Here is a 13,960-nt window from a genome sequence, read left to right as displayed (position 1 = left end):
GGTTGAGTTAGCTTCAAGTTCGGCCAACCGACTGAGTTGACTCAAACGGGCCGGACCACACTAACTCTTTGGATCCGAAATCCAGAATCCTCCAGAAACCATCGCCGTCGTGTTTCTTTCTTAGGCGGCAAGTTATTATTATTAGAAAACTGCTTGGAGAGAAAGAAAAAAAGACAGAAAGAAAATTTCATCTCTCTGTTTTTGCAAGTCTGTGGGTTTCTATATTTCTTCCATTGTTCCTTGCTTTCTCTGCAACCAAACGTAGCATTATAGTTTCTTAGAAAGAAACAGAATAAGAAGCTGGTGTTTTGATTCTCCACGATCCGAATATGTAAGTTTGGGATTTCGGTTATCTAGTTCTCTCCCTGATTGTGTGGTTTTCCGGAAAGTTGCTTGGAGGAAAGGAAAATAAAAGAAAAGAAAATTCTATTTTCTCTATTTTGACCTACCTTTTGGATTTATTTTTTTCTGGTGTTTTCCTCGGTTTTCTCAGCAACCAAACGAAGCATTAGGGCTTGTTAAAAGAGAAAAGAAATGAAGAAATTGTTTATTTTGAATCTTGGGGTTGCCATGTTGTAAGTTTCTTCTCGTTTGTGTGGTTTTTGCTGACAACAATTTAATTTTTTTTATGCAGTGGAGATAATTGGTGTTGGAATTCAGAGCTCTGCCATTTTGCAATGGTAAGATAACCGCTTCACCTACTCAAGGCATTGCTTTTATTCTTCATATGTTTTGTTTTAGTTTTCATTGTTTTAGTTTTCATTGTTCAAATCGGGTAGCTTAGACTGAGAAATTATGGATACCATGTTGTAGATGCTTGCATTTGCTGTTGATAATGTTCTCATGTTTTGGTTTGAGCTTCTGTTTGCACCAATTAATTTCAGTTGCAAATAGGGGGAAGTTTTCCTTTCGATAAAAAAAAAAATTCATGCCCCTAACTTCAATTAATTATGTAAGAAGAGTCTTTGCTATTACTTATAACTCTAACTTCAATTATATTCTACATATTGCACAGAATAGTTAATTACTTAGCACAAAAGAAAATAGAAAATCAATGGCTAATGAGGTCCTTCCTTTCTTGTGAATACTCGGGTTGCACTGTCTGTCTGTGGGGCAAGTGCAGGGGTGGATGGTAGATGCCTCCCTCATAATGGATGAGTGAAGCAATCTCTTCATCTCTTCAACACTTGCATGCAAGTTGTCAAAAGACTGAGAATCACCCTAGTTGGATAGCTCTATGAGAAATCTCCAGTTTGTGAAGGCATCTCATACAATTGACTGTCTGAATGCATTTTCTGAGACTCCTACTGCAAATGGGGCTATGGTGCTGATTTAGAAGTGGGTTCTGTTTGTACATGTGTGAAACCCACCTATAACAATTCATATAATCAGTTGTACATACAAGTGCAAAACATGCACATATAAGTGACATTTCATGCTAACAAACAGTAAACAACTCATGAAACCCTACTATTGCCCATTTTTATTCAGAGTCACTAGAATATCTACCTCTGCCTTACAAGAGGCTTACCTTTACCTTACAAAAGATTTGATGTATCCTCTCTACTCTGATACTACTTCCTTGTCTTGCTTTCTTTATGTAGTTATTTATTGTTGCCCTCAAGTCTCTTACTGTCAGAAGTAAACTTTTATTGAGTTATGGTCATTCTAGCTGAAAATTCTCACATGCTAGGTTGACATAGGGCAAACCACAAAGGTGCTCGACATTGAAGGTATTAGAATGTTGGTATCACTTGGTGCTGTTTCATGGTGGGCCTACTTTCTTTTGGTTGATATAATTAGCATTTCAGTAGAGTTAATGTTGCATTTTTGTTGTATTAATCTGGGAGCCACAAGTAAGGGATCTTAATTTGTAACATGAGACCTACTAAGGAAGGGTGCTATGTTGAGCCTGCTCATATAGGATGTATAAAATTTTAGATACATGATGGAAAAAGTAGCTTGCTGAGAATTCATGAGAGGAATTTGTCAGGACTAATATGATTCCTGAAATCAGGGTGATTCTCTCCTCTTGCAACTCCACTAAAGGTTGTAATAGCTCTTCATGGAAGGTGAAACTAGCTAATTTTGAGAACAAAAATTGCTGTTTTAAAATAGCCTTTTAACTATTGCATATTCCCCTGTTGTCTAATTGTGTTATTGCATGTGTCCAGTGCTTTGCATATTTACTTGATTAAGGGTTTTAACTTTATGGCTATTTTCAAGTGCTGCATAGTTTACACTTAACATTTGGAAAACTAGTTGAGCATAATTCAAGGCTTAGCTTGCTAGCTGGTGGTAAGTGCTGGACAGTCTACTATTAGAAAATTGGTTGGGCTGTGATTGTATCTAACTGGAAAATACTTGATCTTAAAAGTGGTGGGAAGCTGTGCCTGCATGCAAACTCACCAACAAGGAACACCTCCAAGACCTAGTGTTTGCAACTTCTCAACTGAATAGCAACATCCAGGGCATTTCCACACTGTATGATGGGATGGAAATAGTTTGAGTTGGAGAACATTAGTAGCACCTTCTAGAGGCTTGGAGAAGACATTTGTGCTATGGGTTCAAGCCTTGAGGAGATAAATTCAGGTAATTGAATGTGCTCACTGTAGATGTGGCCAGCAGCTTTGGGTCCATGAGCTTACCAAAAAAGGGCAAAAGGTCCAAGGCATGAACTTAAGGTGGTACACATGATGCAAAGGGGACATTTCAGCACAATATGATGCAGTATCTTTTTTTGCAGTGTTAAATCAAACCTGGGACCAAGTTCTCTAATAATCATTGCAGTACTTTTAGTATGCTAAATTGTGGTGCACAGAGTAAGTGAATATCTTGGAAAATTATTGTGCAATTACCACCTGGAAGGATATTATGCAGGAAAATTACAGCCCAATTCTTTCTTGAGGAAGTTCTGTATCAGTGTAGTAAGAGAATATATGAAACAATTCTGCACTCCTATATTAGCATATGAGATCTATCATGTTTGTGGAGGGCTGGAAGTCATAGGCTGAAGTCAACCTTGCTTGAGCATGAGCCTTACACAGGTTGGGGGTGGAATATGAAATTCGATTAGATGGTGGTGTGAAGTCTATTTACCACCCTGTCAATGACAACCATGGGAATGCATGTGCAAAAGGATAGACAAGGGAAATGTGAGAATTATCATAATCAAAAGATTGAACTTCCATGATTTGTGACAAGCAATTGGTCTCCTTGCTTTACAGCAGGTCACATGCTAGTGTGTAGTTGACTGCCAAGGCAGCCCACAATGCCTTAGCTACACTATTAGATTTGGATTGAATTAGTTGCGGAAGAGGATGAAGATCTGAATTGGATGGGTGCTTTACATATGCTTGGCGGGTGGTGAAAGGTAAGTTGAAGAAACCAAGGATCTTCTGCAGTGCCTAATATATGTGGATTTGCTAATTTTTAAAGGTGACCCCTGCTATGATAGATGCTAGCACCATATAACTATGTAAAGGGTGCTAGGTAGAGTTCCTTGGGCTACAGCTGTGCAAGACTGTAAATTGAAAGCCGTCAATCTTGTGGCCCAACTTATCTACAAGGTAGCTCAAAATTTTCCACTTTAAGGCTGAAGCACAAACAAATTTGATTGTGACAGTTGCAGGATGACTTTGTGGTGAAACTTGACATTGGGTTCTTTGCGAGGTAAGGCCATGCTAATACCCTTCAGATGCACCATCTAACAAAGGCCTGTCCATACTAACCTCGTCCCCAACCATCAATAAAATAAAAAACTGTGATGCCAAATCTCTAATGAATCCTATGCTAATTAGAAAAAGGTTTTTAGCAAGAACTTTCAATGATTGGTCAGTGCAACTGCAATTACTGTGGTCAATCCCAAGGAAAAATGAATTTTGCTCCTACAAGGAAAAAGGGTTTGAAATGGATGAGATAACTTGTTATGCCACATTAAAGGAGACTAAGATGGAAGAACTACCCTGTTCAGTCCTTGGGTGTTTTGAAAATTTAGTAAGGTTTCCAAAATGTAATGCTAAAGGATATTGTTTCAGGACTCATTTGATTTGGGAGTTAGCTCGATTATTAGTGTTAAGGTGCATTATTAAGATAACAAATTCTCATTATAGTAGTGATTATTCAGCCATTCTATAGAGGTCCCCAGAAAGTGTGAGGACGTATATCTTGAGGATGAGCAGGGCAAAATTAAGGGAGTATAATTTTTTTTGATCAGAAACGAAGAGAAAAGTATTAATAGAAGAAAAGATACAAGAGAAGGATGAGAGGTCCTTCCCACAAAAAGAAAAATTGATCAAAAGAGAAAACACCCAACTTTAGAAAACTATATACAAAGAAAAAACCCCAACTATCTCAAACTTTTGAATCACAAACCGTAGTCCAGTTGAGTTGTAAAACGCTAAGAGGAACTCCTTTAAAAGCTGCAGTACAAAAGGCCCAAAGAGAGGAATAGAAATGAAGTAAATCCCATAACATCTCTTCCATTCTCCCTTGATCCTCAAAAATCCTAATCTTGCCACACCATCCATACTAAAGTTAGGCAAGCGATTTGCCAAAGTGTCTTGCCTCTAATTGAATTCCCCAAACCTTTAAATGCAATAATCATCAAAAGCGCTGTGGACTTAGTTTGAAGGTTCATGGAAAACTTCTTCAGGTTCTTGTCACCAAGGTGCATGTGGCTTTGGTTTTTTTTATATATATTATTTTAAGAATATATTTAAATATTTAATATTTAGAATTTAGTGAGGCATCTTGGAATTTATAGATATTTAGGTTATCTTGTCTTTTTTAATTGATTAGTAGCTAGACATATTTACTCTTTACTAGTTGTTTAGTGAGGGATATTTGAAGTGTTTTGATTTTAGTAGACTCTGATTAAAGCCAAATAACAAAGTAAAATTTTAGAGAAGATGTTTTTAAAGAACAGTTTCTTTTAATACTCTTTTTCAGAAAAAATAATCAGGCTTTTGAGGCTTGTTGAGTACTAAATATTCAGTCTGAAGTGATGGGGTGCAAGTAGTACCACCTTTTCTCTTGTCATCTTCTATCCTCTCTTCTTTTCTCCTTCATCCTAGGCCTCTTTCTCTCTCTGTGCTTGTAATTTTTAAAATGTAAAATCAATGAAGAGGGGGGTTGCCCTTTTCTCTTAATTACCAGATTCATACCTTGAAGCCACGGTTGTAATTCCCAATATAAAGTGTTGTAATATAAAATGTATGTTCAGATAAATATTTTGTTTGGATTCCCAAAGATAAACTTTTAAAAAATGACCCCAAGTAAAAATGTCTTTCATATACTGTTGGCCTTTGATGCGCATGGGGAAAACTTTGATTTAGCTATCTGTATTTGCCACAATAATCCAGTGAGTTATGAGAACTTTGATGAGGTGCTGTCATTTTCCAAGTTTTGCATGGTTGGAAAATACAAGCTTGTGCCTCACGTTGGATTGTTATGAGAACTAAGGTGCCAATTTTCTCTATAAGTTTATCTCATCTTTCATCCTATCCTAGAAGCAAGATGTATTAGATACATTTAAAGCAACATTATAATAGTTTTCAAAATATAGATGCCAAGTGGGGTCTGCCTAGCATTGGATTCCTTCGCAGCAAAGGGTTTTTACATTATTAGGCAGAGTTGACAATATACTCATGGGAGAACCTGTGTGAGGATGGAAATGTAGGGCTTTAAAAGAATTCAGGTTGCATGAGATTTGATTTGGATCTAAGGTGAGAAAAAGACTAATAAGAACTAGGATGCAGGTGTCATGTGTAAGAAAAGACAGCAACTTTTAAAGAGGATGACATGACCATGAAAGAGCTCAAGTATGACAGACGTTAACTTATGTTGGAAAATCTAAATTGTATAAATGTAAGGCTTTGTTGTTGTTTTTGACTTATTGTTGTATTGATTTCAATGTTTCTCCTAACCATTTAAAAAAGCTGTATAACCCATGGCAGACAGTCACAAATCAAAAAAAAAAAAAAAGGATAAAAGATAAAAGAAAGCATTTCTTAGATGGTTGGCCTGGAGTTGAATTCGATAATCTATGACAGCAGAATGATTTTGCAAATCTTTTAAGTCTTGCATGCAGTCATGAGGATAATCGGTTTAGGGTGTATTTCAATTTTATTGAAGTCTTATCTTCAATTGTTCATCTTTCCTCTTTCCCTGGCCAGGAGTCTCCTTTAGTTCTAGGTGTTACTGTGGCAACTGCTGCCTTGGGAGGTAGATATATGATTAGAGCGTGGCAAGCATTCAAAGCTCGCCCTTCAGTTCCTCATATTCGAAGATTTTATGAGGGTGGTTTTCAGCATTCCATGACGAGGCGTGAGGCAGCATTAATTCTCGGTGTCAGGTATTTGCTCAGTTTACTCCTTAAGTCTTTTCTGGGTTACTTGCATCGGGGGCAGATAATTGTAACAAGTCATTGCACTTTGCATTCCTTGCCATAGGTTGGGATCAATCTGCCAGGTCCAAATTGACCAGTTGGGTGATCCCAACACTTATTTTGGTATACATGCTAAATCGTTTAAATGAAAAGCTCATTTTTCTTGTTTATTCAAGCCGTTCAACTCTGTTTTCATTCGGTGGCTTCACACATTAAATCTGTCCGCTCCTAATGGACCTAGTCTCTGACCTCAACCATGTTTATTATAGTGAATTTTTCCTTTAGGGTTGCTTTTATACTTTTTTTGAGTTATGATGCAATGAAATCCTTGTTCTGATTAAAAACATGCAGTAGAAAGTCATCAACTCTTTGATTATCCTCTTCTTTTTGCACATGTATACTGAGTTGTGGAAAACCCTTTAATTTTATTACTTATCAGAGAACATGCTGTGATGGAGAAGATCAAGGAGGCTCACAGGAGAGTGATGGTGGCAAACCACCCTGATAGCGGTGGAAGCCATTATCTGGCTTCCAAGATAAATGAAGCCAAGGATGTCTTAATGGGGAGAGCTAAGGGAACTGGTTCTGCATTCTAAGCTATACATCTGATACAACCAAAAGAACTATGGTCTCCAAAACTATTTGTTATACCAAGCGATCTATATTCTTTACAATAAAGCTGATTTGGATATTTTTGATCACTATATTAGTACCAATTAAAGGTATATCATAAGCATTCAACGCCATTACATGATAGCGAGTAATGCCTTGGGTGTTTCGAATTTTTCCTTCCTTTAGTGTCGCTTCGGAGATTTTAAATATACGAGGCATCCTATGAATTCTTTGTTTGTCTGAAGCTTAAATTATTGACAAACGAGTGGACAAATAGCACCTTAGTTTGGATTATAAGTTTAATAGAGCTTTTAGTATTTTTATATTAGCTTATCCCCTAATCTCTCTCTCTCTCTCTCTCTCTCTCTCTTATATTTTATACATCTTGTTTATCCTTGATTTTTATAAGATATTTTGCATGTCCCTTTTGGGAATTTCGGGGTTAGAAGACAGAAAGGTGAAATTCAAATAAAATCCTCTTAATAAATTTTTATATTACTGAGAGTGCGTCCAATTACCACTAATAATGATTATATTTCTTCCTATGAAGTTTAAAATGGCTTGTTTTTTTACTACTTTCTTTTTCTAATAATATTTTGATAAAGGTGGTAAAAGTAAAAAGTAAAACAGTAAAATTCTATAATAGTCATCATAATCTGTTGAATAAAAGCTGATCCCAAGTTAGTATTTACGATCAAGGGTTGAAAAAAATCTTATGGATAGAAATGCGAATAACGCCCGAAGAGCTTGTGATGATATGATTACATACCAAAAAACTTCACCCCCCCATTACCAAGTCGTCCTCCATAAAAAAAAAGCCGGATGCTACTCCACAGAGCACAAAACCCAGCCCTCAAAAAGTCAAGACCTGGTATCAGAGGAGCACATTAACACATGAAAACAGGAATTGAATTACATACTAATTCCATGTAAACAACTAAGGGGACGAAAACCATAGCCAGAGCAAAAAAAGACCAAGGTCAAGACCCTGCTCATTATATGACTGCTACCAAGCAGCAAAGTAAAACACTTCCTTGTTCCAGCTACTTACTACTTTCTGGAAACAGAGAACACTTCTTACTTGAGGTAATAAACAGATCCTTTATACATGTTGAACATTCTACATGGAATGGTTGTCAAGTATCTCTCTTTTCTTTTTCTTTCTCCCAAAGGATTACGTGATGATAACAGTGATGGTGTGAAAGTATTAAAAGCGTGATCGATCTCTTCATACTGTCAATTTTGTTTCTCTCATCCTCATTTCCTTCTATTGGTGCTTGGTGGAATTTCAAGACTCCAACACTAGATGATATTGAATATAGTTACAAGGTAGCATAGATGTCTAACCTAGAAGTTGGAGTCCTCTCCATTAAACTGTGCCCCATACATGCTTTTATAACACTGTTCCAAGACCAAGCAAGCTTTATCCTTCAATGGAACTTCTACTAATTCTCAGACCAACTCCAGCCTTCAGTTCATAAAGCTGATTCCAACGTATCAAATGATTAAACTGGTCAAAGGTCTTCTCATTAAATTGCTTTGATGCCTTGTGATTCTTTCATGAATTTATAACCTTCCCATCCTACAACTTGGACCTCCACCATGTACCAATACACTCCTTGAAATAAGGGTGAAGGAAACACATATTTTCCAAACTAAATGAGGCCAGTTCCCACTTGAATGGTTTGGTATCTAAAACTATTGGGCAATGATAAGGGGTAGCACTAGGTAAGGTCTCTTGAAGATTGTGGGGGAAGCTAATATCCCAATGCAAAGAGTGCAAGAAAGAGTCCAATCCTCTCAAAATGTCAACAATTTTTTGGATGTGACTGTTCAGTTTCCAAAAGGATCTCTTTCCTTCAGACACCTTGTAGATAACAATGACCAAGTCCCTTCCACTTCAAGATTGCTAGGCCCTAAAGAACATGCATTTTTCAAGCCTTCTAACACTGCTGAACTCTTGATCTCAATGGCTAGGCTAGTCGAACTCCACTAACTTGGAGAAGGCTCTCAGTACACTGCCACAACAATCTCTAATTACACTCCTAATTCCTAGTTGTTGTAGATTACCTAGGCACAGCCATCAAAGGTGAGATAGCGGATAGGGTCTCACAAAAACTGAAAAGCTCCACTAGTCCCTAATGTTCCTGACATCCCTTTCCAACAAATCACCTGAACAATGGCAAGCATAGTGCCATACACTCTCTTTCCAAAATGCACCCTACCTCTGACCCACAAATCCCCTTAAAAGCATGATTTGTAGGCTTAAGATATCTGTTTTGATGAACCTAAGCAATACCAGCTAAACCAAATAAGTTGGGCCATAATCCTCATTGCAATTGAACAATGAAGAGAGAAGTGATACATGGTCTCCATGCTATCTAAACATATTACATGGCATGGGGTAAAGGGCCTTGAAAGGCCTTATCCTCTCAAGTTGTCATTAATATTTACCTTTTTATTGGCCACTAGTCAAGCCAAGGCCCTTTAGGTGGAGCTTTAGATTTCTAGATAGGAGTAGTCAGAAGGAAACTAATTGGAAATCACATTTAGTCAAAGATTTTTTAGAAGGTTATTGATGAGTTAGAACTTGAAATAGGTATGGATAAAACCCTCATATTGGTAAAGAAAGGCAAAATATATACATGAAGCTGAGACTGTAGGAGTGAGGAGAGGTAATTGATTTTTGGTTATAATAAATCATTCTGGAAGTGGAAATTCTAGGATGGGTATATAGAAATTCCATGTAGACCTCTTCCATGAAATCATTTCTAGCTGCAAGCAACATGCAAAACGTATCATATTTTATGTAGGTCAAAGAACTTAGGTTCAAGAAATTCTGTTCCCTTTAGTTGTGAAAGTGATTGTGCAAGGGAGGAAATTAACTTTAATCCCTAACAAGCATGGCTTGCTAAAATCTATGTTCTTGGAATTAAAAAATTTAGCAATGCATGTAGGTAACTTCACAAATACACGTATACATATCAAAAAAGAGAATACTGTTATATATGAGAAAACATCATGCTTCAAAACAAAACTCATCTGTTTAATCTTACCCAGTCTCCACCTTTGGTTGAATGCTAGAAGGTCCCCTTCCATTAACTAAATCTTCAATGATGGTTCTATCTTCACAATCCAAGTCCATCCATGCTGTGTCACCATTTTGAGACGAACTCTCTTTTGCTTCTTCAACAATCCAATCATCCATTGGGTCAATCTCTTCAAGCACAATGTCTGCGTTTAATCTTGACTTAAAACCCTGCAAGTGCAGATTATAGTGAAGAAATATCAGATCACTCAATCGTTGTTGCTCTATAGGATTCCTTCCTTTCATCAGCAGCTTCTCAGCCAAACTCTTTTTCAGCTCATATCTTGAGGCACCATCGCATGTCTGGCTTAGAATCCGAGTGGCAAATCTTTGGAACTCAGGATGTTGTCGGCCATAATGAGACCACCATAAGACTAATTAAATTGATAGCAAATATAAATCATAAGAATCGGTTTGTAGTTAAATCAAACTAACGGAATATGCAAAGAATCAGAAGGAAATACATTTTTCTAACCTGGAGGAATATTGGTTCTTTGGTCAAAGGCACTTCCTTGGGCAAAAGCACCTTCAGTCCATAAGTACTTATCAAGCTGTAGACCTATCACGTCTTGAACATGCAGATCTGGTACCATACGGACGATACAACACAGGATACCACTGGCAACCTCTGCATCACAATGGAAGTCACTTGAATAGAAGAAATGCGGGTTTAAATAGTAACCTGTAGAATGGAGAGGGCTATATAGATGTTTGTTCCAAATCTCATCAATCACTTCCCAGAATGGCATGTACTGAGATTTCTTATCTTTAAATTCCTTTGCAATAGCTTCTTTTGCTTGGTCCATCGTGTCGTATATGTAACCCATTTGGGGTTTATCACTCCCATTGATCCAACTCAAAACTCGCACCAGAGGAATAGTTGCCTTTAAGACCATTATGGCCCCAGTCCAGAAAGCGGGATCCACACTAAGTCAGCTACCCTCTTCCCCTCTTCCTAGATGCCCAGATCAAGGAGTTCCACCCAGATGAGACAAACATATTTTGCAGGTTGTCTTTCTCTGAGACTATATTCTCTAAAGTCAAGAAGGTTTTGCCAATTTAATTTTTGATGGTTTTACCAGGGTATTAGCAGAAGTATAATTTCTCATGAGCTTCAAAACTGTTGCATGACTGTGAATGAACTTTGTAATGGCCTTGGCCTTATCCAATATTCCTCTAATGGGATCCATCATCCCAATCTTTTCTAACATGAGTTCTATGCAATAAGATGCACTAACTGTCCAAAACACCGTCCGGAACTTCTCCATTAATCTCTGGCCTGCAGCTGCCATACAGTCTGAGATTGAATATGTGATAATTTGAACAACATTTTCAACCCCAACCTCCTCAATAATTGTTCAATAAAAACTGTAAGGCATCAACATCAGCAATAAAGGCTGAATATCACATGACCGATATAAATTGTGCCCTTTGGGCAATCTGCTAGAACATTAATAAGGTTCCTGCCCTTTCATCCATCCACCCATCCAATAAGATACTACACCCTGTGTTTGCCCATGAATTTCTAACATCCTTCACATACTGTTGCATCTCTTTCACTTCCTCTTTTAGGATCCAGCCTTTTAATTCCTGACAGCTAGGAAGCTTATACCCAATCTGACCACAGCCGAGAGCAGCAGTTATCATTCTTTGGAAGCTAGGAGATGTTGCAGCACTGAGATCAGTACCCAATTCATAAAAAATCTACAATGCATTTCTGGCTTGCCTGATGATGAATCCTCTCTTTCTTTATGATCCTCAACTTTTGTGAACCTCTTCTTCCATTGGGTAATGAAACCTCTTTGTCACTCCATTTCTGACACTGTGTCCTTCTGTACATCCTTTCTGCTATCTGAACCAGCTTTTTGGGTGGTTTGGAGCTTTCTATGCTCAATGGCACTTGGGCTAGGATACCATTTCCTCTTCCAAGGAAGATCTGGGTATTCCAAGGTCCCCACTTCCTTGCCGAGACTGCCTCTTTTCAGTTCAAGCAACTTGGTTTCATCAGTTCCTTCACATTTTCAGGTACTTCTCCACAAGGGTTACATCCCTTTTACACATCCTAAGTGGTACCTAAGCCGGCTGAACCCACTCATCGATTTAGCACAGTAGTTACATTGAACTCTATTCTTTGTTGATCGACACCTTACCATGATCATGAACATTAGCAGAAACTTCATTTGCATCATTTTGACCTGCAAATCCACAACAATAAGCTCAGGAATTTCTTGGAAAAGGGTAAAAAATTCAATTATAATAAATAAGCATAAAATTTTACCACGGTTATAGAATAAACTGTGACAGTTTGAATGATTGGATTTGTCATCCAGTAAGCCAGTATACATTGATGGGTAATACCACATTTAACTAAAAACTGTGAATAGTACACAAAAGGAAGAGTTATAACTAAATTAAATTTTATGATGCTTATGGTTAAAACACAGCTAAAATGTCACATGAGTTGTACTCATCATGGGCTCACAGAATGTACAATTTGTAGTTGCAATCCAATTAAAGAGCTAAAAACAAATGCATTAGTGATTGAAATAAGATGATCAAAAGGAACTCAAAAGCAATGCCACCCTATTTACATGGGATATACAAGCAACAGTCAAGAGGAAAAAGAAAAAGAGAAAAAAAAAAAACTTGAATAAATGGCACTAACTCCCAAAACTACCTATGAGTTCATAAAGGACAATCTTCCTCCCTCACCACTCCACCCAGATGCACACCAAAGAATCCAATGACCAAATATATAAAATGATTTAGAAGACATACTTTAATCTCAGCACTAAATGGCATGGGATTGGCATCCCTCACTCCTTAGTTATCCAGATAGAGAAACAGCGGCCATCATCCATACTTCCTTCTTTCCTTTATAAAATCCCATTCGAATCAGCCAATGTTTGCATACTAAAGCAAAAGCCAACAACCCCAACAGGGCAAACATTGAAGAGCACAAATGGATAAGCAGGCAGTTGGATATCTCTGTTCTCGTTTACACATGCAACATCAATTCACTCATATCTTCCCTGCTATGGTTAAGGTGTTCCCCATAGCTGTGAAAATGAAGAAATAAACTTTCGAGGGTACATTATAACCCCAACTTCCGCTGCTAAAAAAGGGTAATTACACTTCTAGAAAGTGCCTTGCAATAGGATTTAAGAGAAAATGAAAACACCCCATACCCCTAGTCTCTAAATCAGTTTCATCCTCCCCATTCTCTCTAGCCTTTGCTAAGGTTGCTCTCCATGAAAGAATCCACCATTCCAACTCCCTATCATGAAGTTCTAATGATCCTCTTTGGTGTTCTTATCTTTCAATTTTTCCTTTCCTTCTTTATTTTCCTGAAGAAACTTCAATTTTGCAGTGTCTATTGATTAGGGAAGCTTGTTAGAGCGTCTTGCTTGTAGACAGCTTTTTGTGGGATGAACCATACAAAAATTCTAGTATATTACCCTGTTTCCTATTGCATTCAGTTTTTTTTGTTCTAATCCTTTCACTTATCAATACAATCAAGATACCACTATTACAACCCCAATGGTGACATCAGAGCTTGGAGGTCCAATCAATCTATGTCTTGATGGTTGGCATAATCCAAGGAATAATCTGATATTTTTAAACCATCATACCATTTATTGAAATCTTGAGTGATAATTTCGATTTTTTCCAAGTAAGGAATTAGATTAACATCACAAATAAACGGTAGTCAGTGGTGTGCTGATGTTGCAATAGATAGAACCGCTTATCTATTTCCTCAATGTGCCATTTTAAATAAAAAGGCATTATAAGTTAATGTTTCTTTTTATATCCATAAATCAAGAACTTCATGTTTGGTGTTTCTGTTTCCACTGTAAAACCAGTAAGTGCAA

At 37.4% G+C, this 13,960-nt stretch overlaps 3 protein-coding genes across 5 annotated transcripts; 1 reads left to right on the top strand and 2 right to left on the bottom strand.

Annotated features, from left to right (window-relative positions):
* LOC117934432 (mitochondrial import inner membrane translocase subunit TIM14-3-like) lies at nucleotides 1–7,323 on the top strand. Of its 3 annotated transcripts, none has more exons than XM_034856107.1 (5): nucleotides 1–331; nucleotides 635–680; nucleotides 5,760–5,868; nucleotides 6,177–6,355; nucleotides 6,828–7,323. In XM_034856107.1, exons 3-5 carry the CDS (start codon nucleotides 5,842–5,844, stop codon nucleotides 6,982–6,984), a joined length of 363 nt encoding a protein of 120 aa, XP_034711998.1. In that variant the 5' UTR covers nucleotides 1–331; nucleotides 635–680; nucleotides 5,760–5,841; the 3' UTR covers nucleotides 6,985–7,323. The 3 variants fall into 3 exon arrangements, with proteins under 3 accessions (XP_034711998.1, XP_034712000.1, XP_034711999.1); XM_034856109.1 differs by lacking the exon at nucleotides 5,760–5,868 and adding an exon at nucleotides 1,694–1,770 and having other exon boundaries at nucleotides 3–331; XM_034856108.1 differs by lacking the exon at nucleotides 5,760–5,868 and having other exon boundaries at nucleotides 8–331.
* Nucleotides 7,324–7,638: 315 nt separating this feature from the next.
* On the bottom strand, nucleotides 7,639–11,005 carry LOC117904368. Its single transcript, XM_034816945.1, has 3 exons — nucleotides 10,564–11,005; nucleotides 10,057–10,462; nucleotides 7,639–7,868 (listed from the first exon to the last, which is right to left on the bottom strand). The coding sequence occupies exons 1-3, from the start codon at nucleotides 10,982–10,984 to the stop codon at nucleotides 7,862–7,864; spliced, it is 834 nt and encodes a 277-aa protein (XP_034672836.1). The 5' UTR covers nucleotides 10,985–11,005; the 3' UTR covers nucleotides 7,639–7,861.
* A 123-nt stretch (nucleotides 11,006–11,128) lies between these two features.
* On the bottom strand, nucleotides 11,129–12,451 carry LOC117904748. The gene is made up of 5 exons (XM_034817504.1): nucleotides 12,367–12,451; nucleotides 12,239–12,283; nucleotides 11,910–12,099; nucleotides 11,619–11,763; nucleotides 11,129–11,431 (listed from the first exon to the last, which is right to left on the bottom strand). Exons 1-5 carry the CDS (start codon nucleotides 12,449–12,451, stop codon nucleotides 11,129–11,131), a joined length of 768 nt encoding a protein of 255 aa, XP_034673395.1.
* Between the last annotated feature and the right edge of the window lie 1,509 nt (nucleotides 12,452–13,960).

Source organism: Vitis riparia, chromosome 17, assembly GCF_004353265.1.
Source record: "Vitis riparia cultivar Riparia Gloire de Montpellier isolate 1030 chromosome 17, EGFV_Vit.rip_1.0, whole genome shotgun sequence".
In the NCBI taxonomy this organism is placed as follows: Eukaryota; Viridiplantae; Streptophyta; class Magnoliopsida; order Vitales; family Vitaceae; genus Vitis; species Vitis riparia.
Note: the sequence above shows the minus strand (reverse complement) of the source record. Positions and strands in the feature narration are given on the sequence as shown.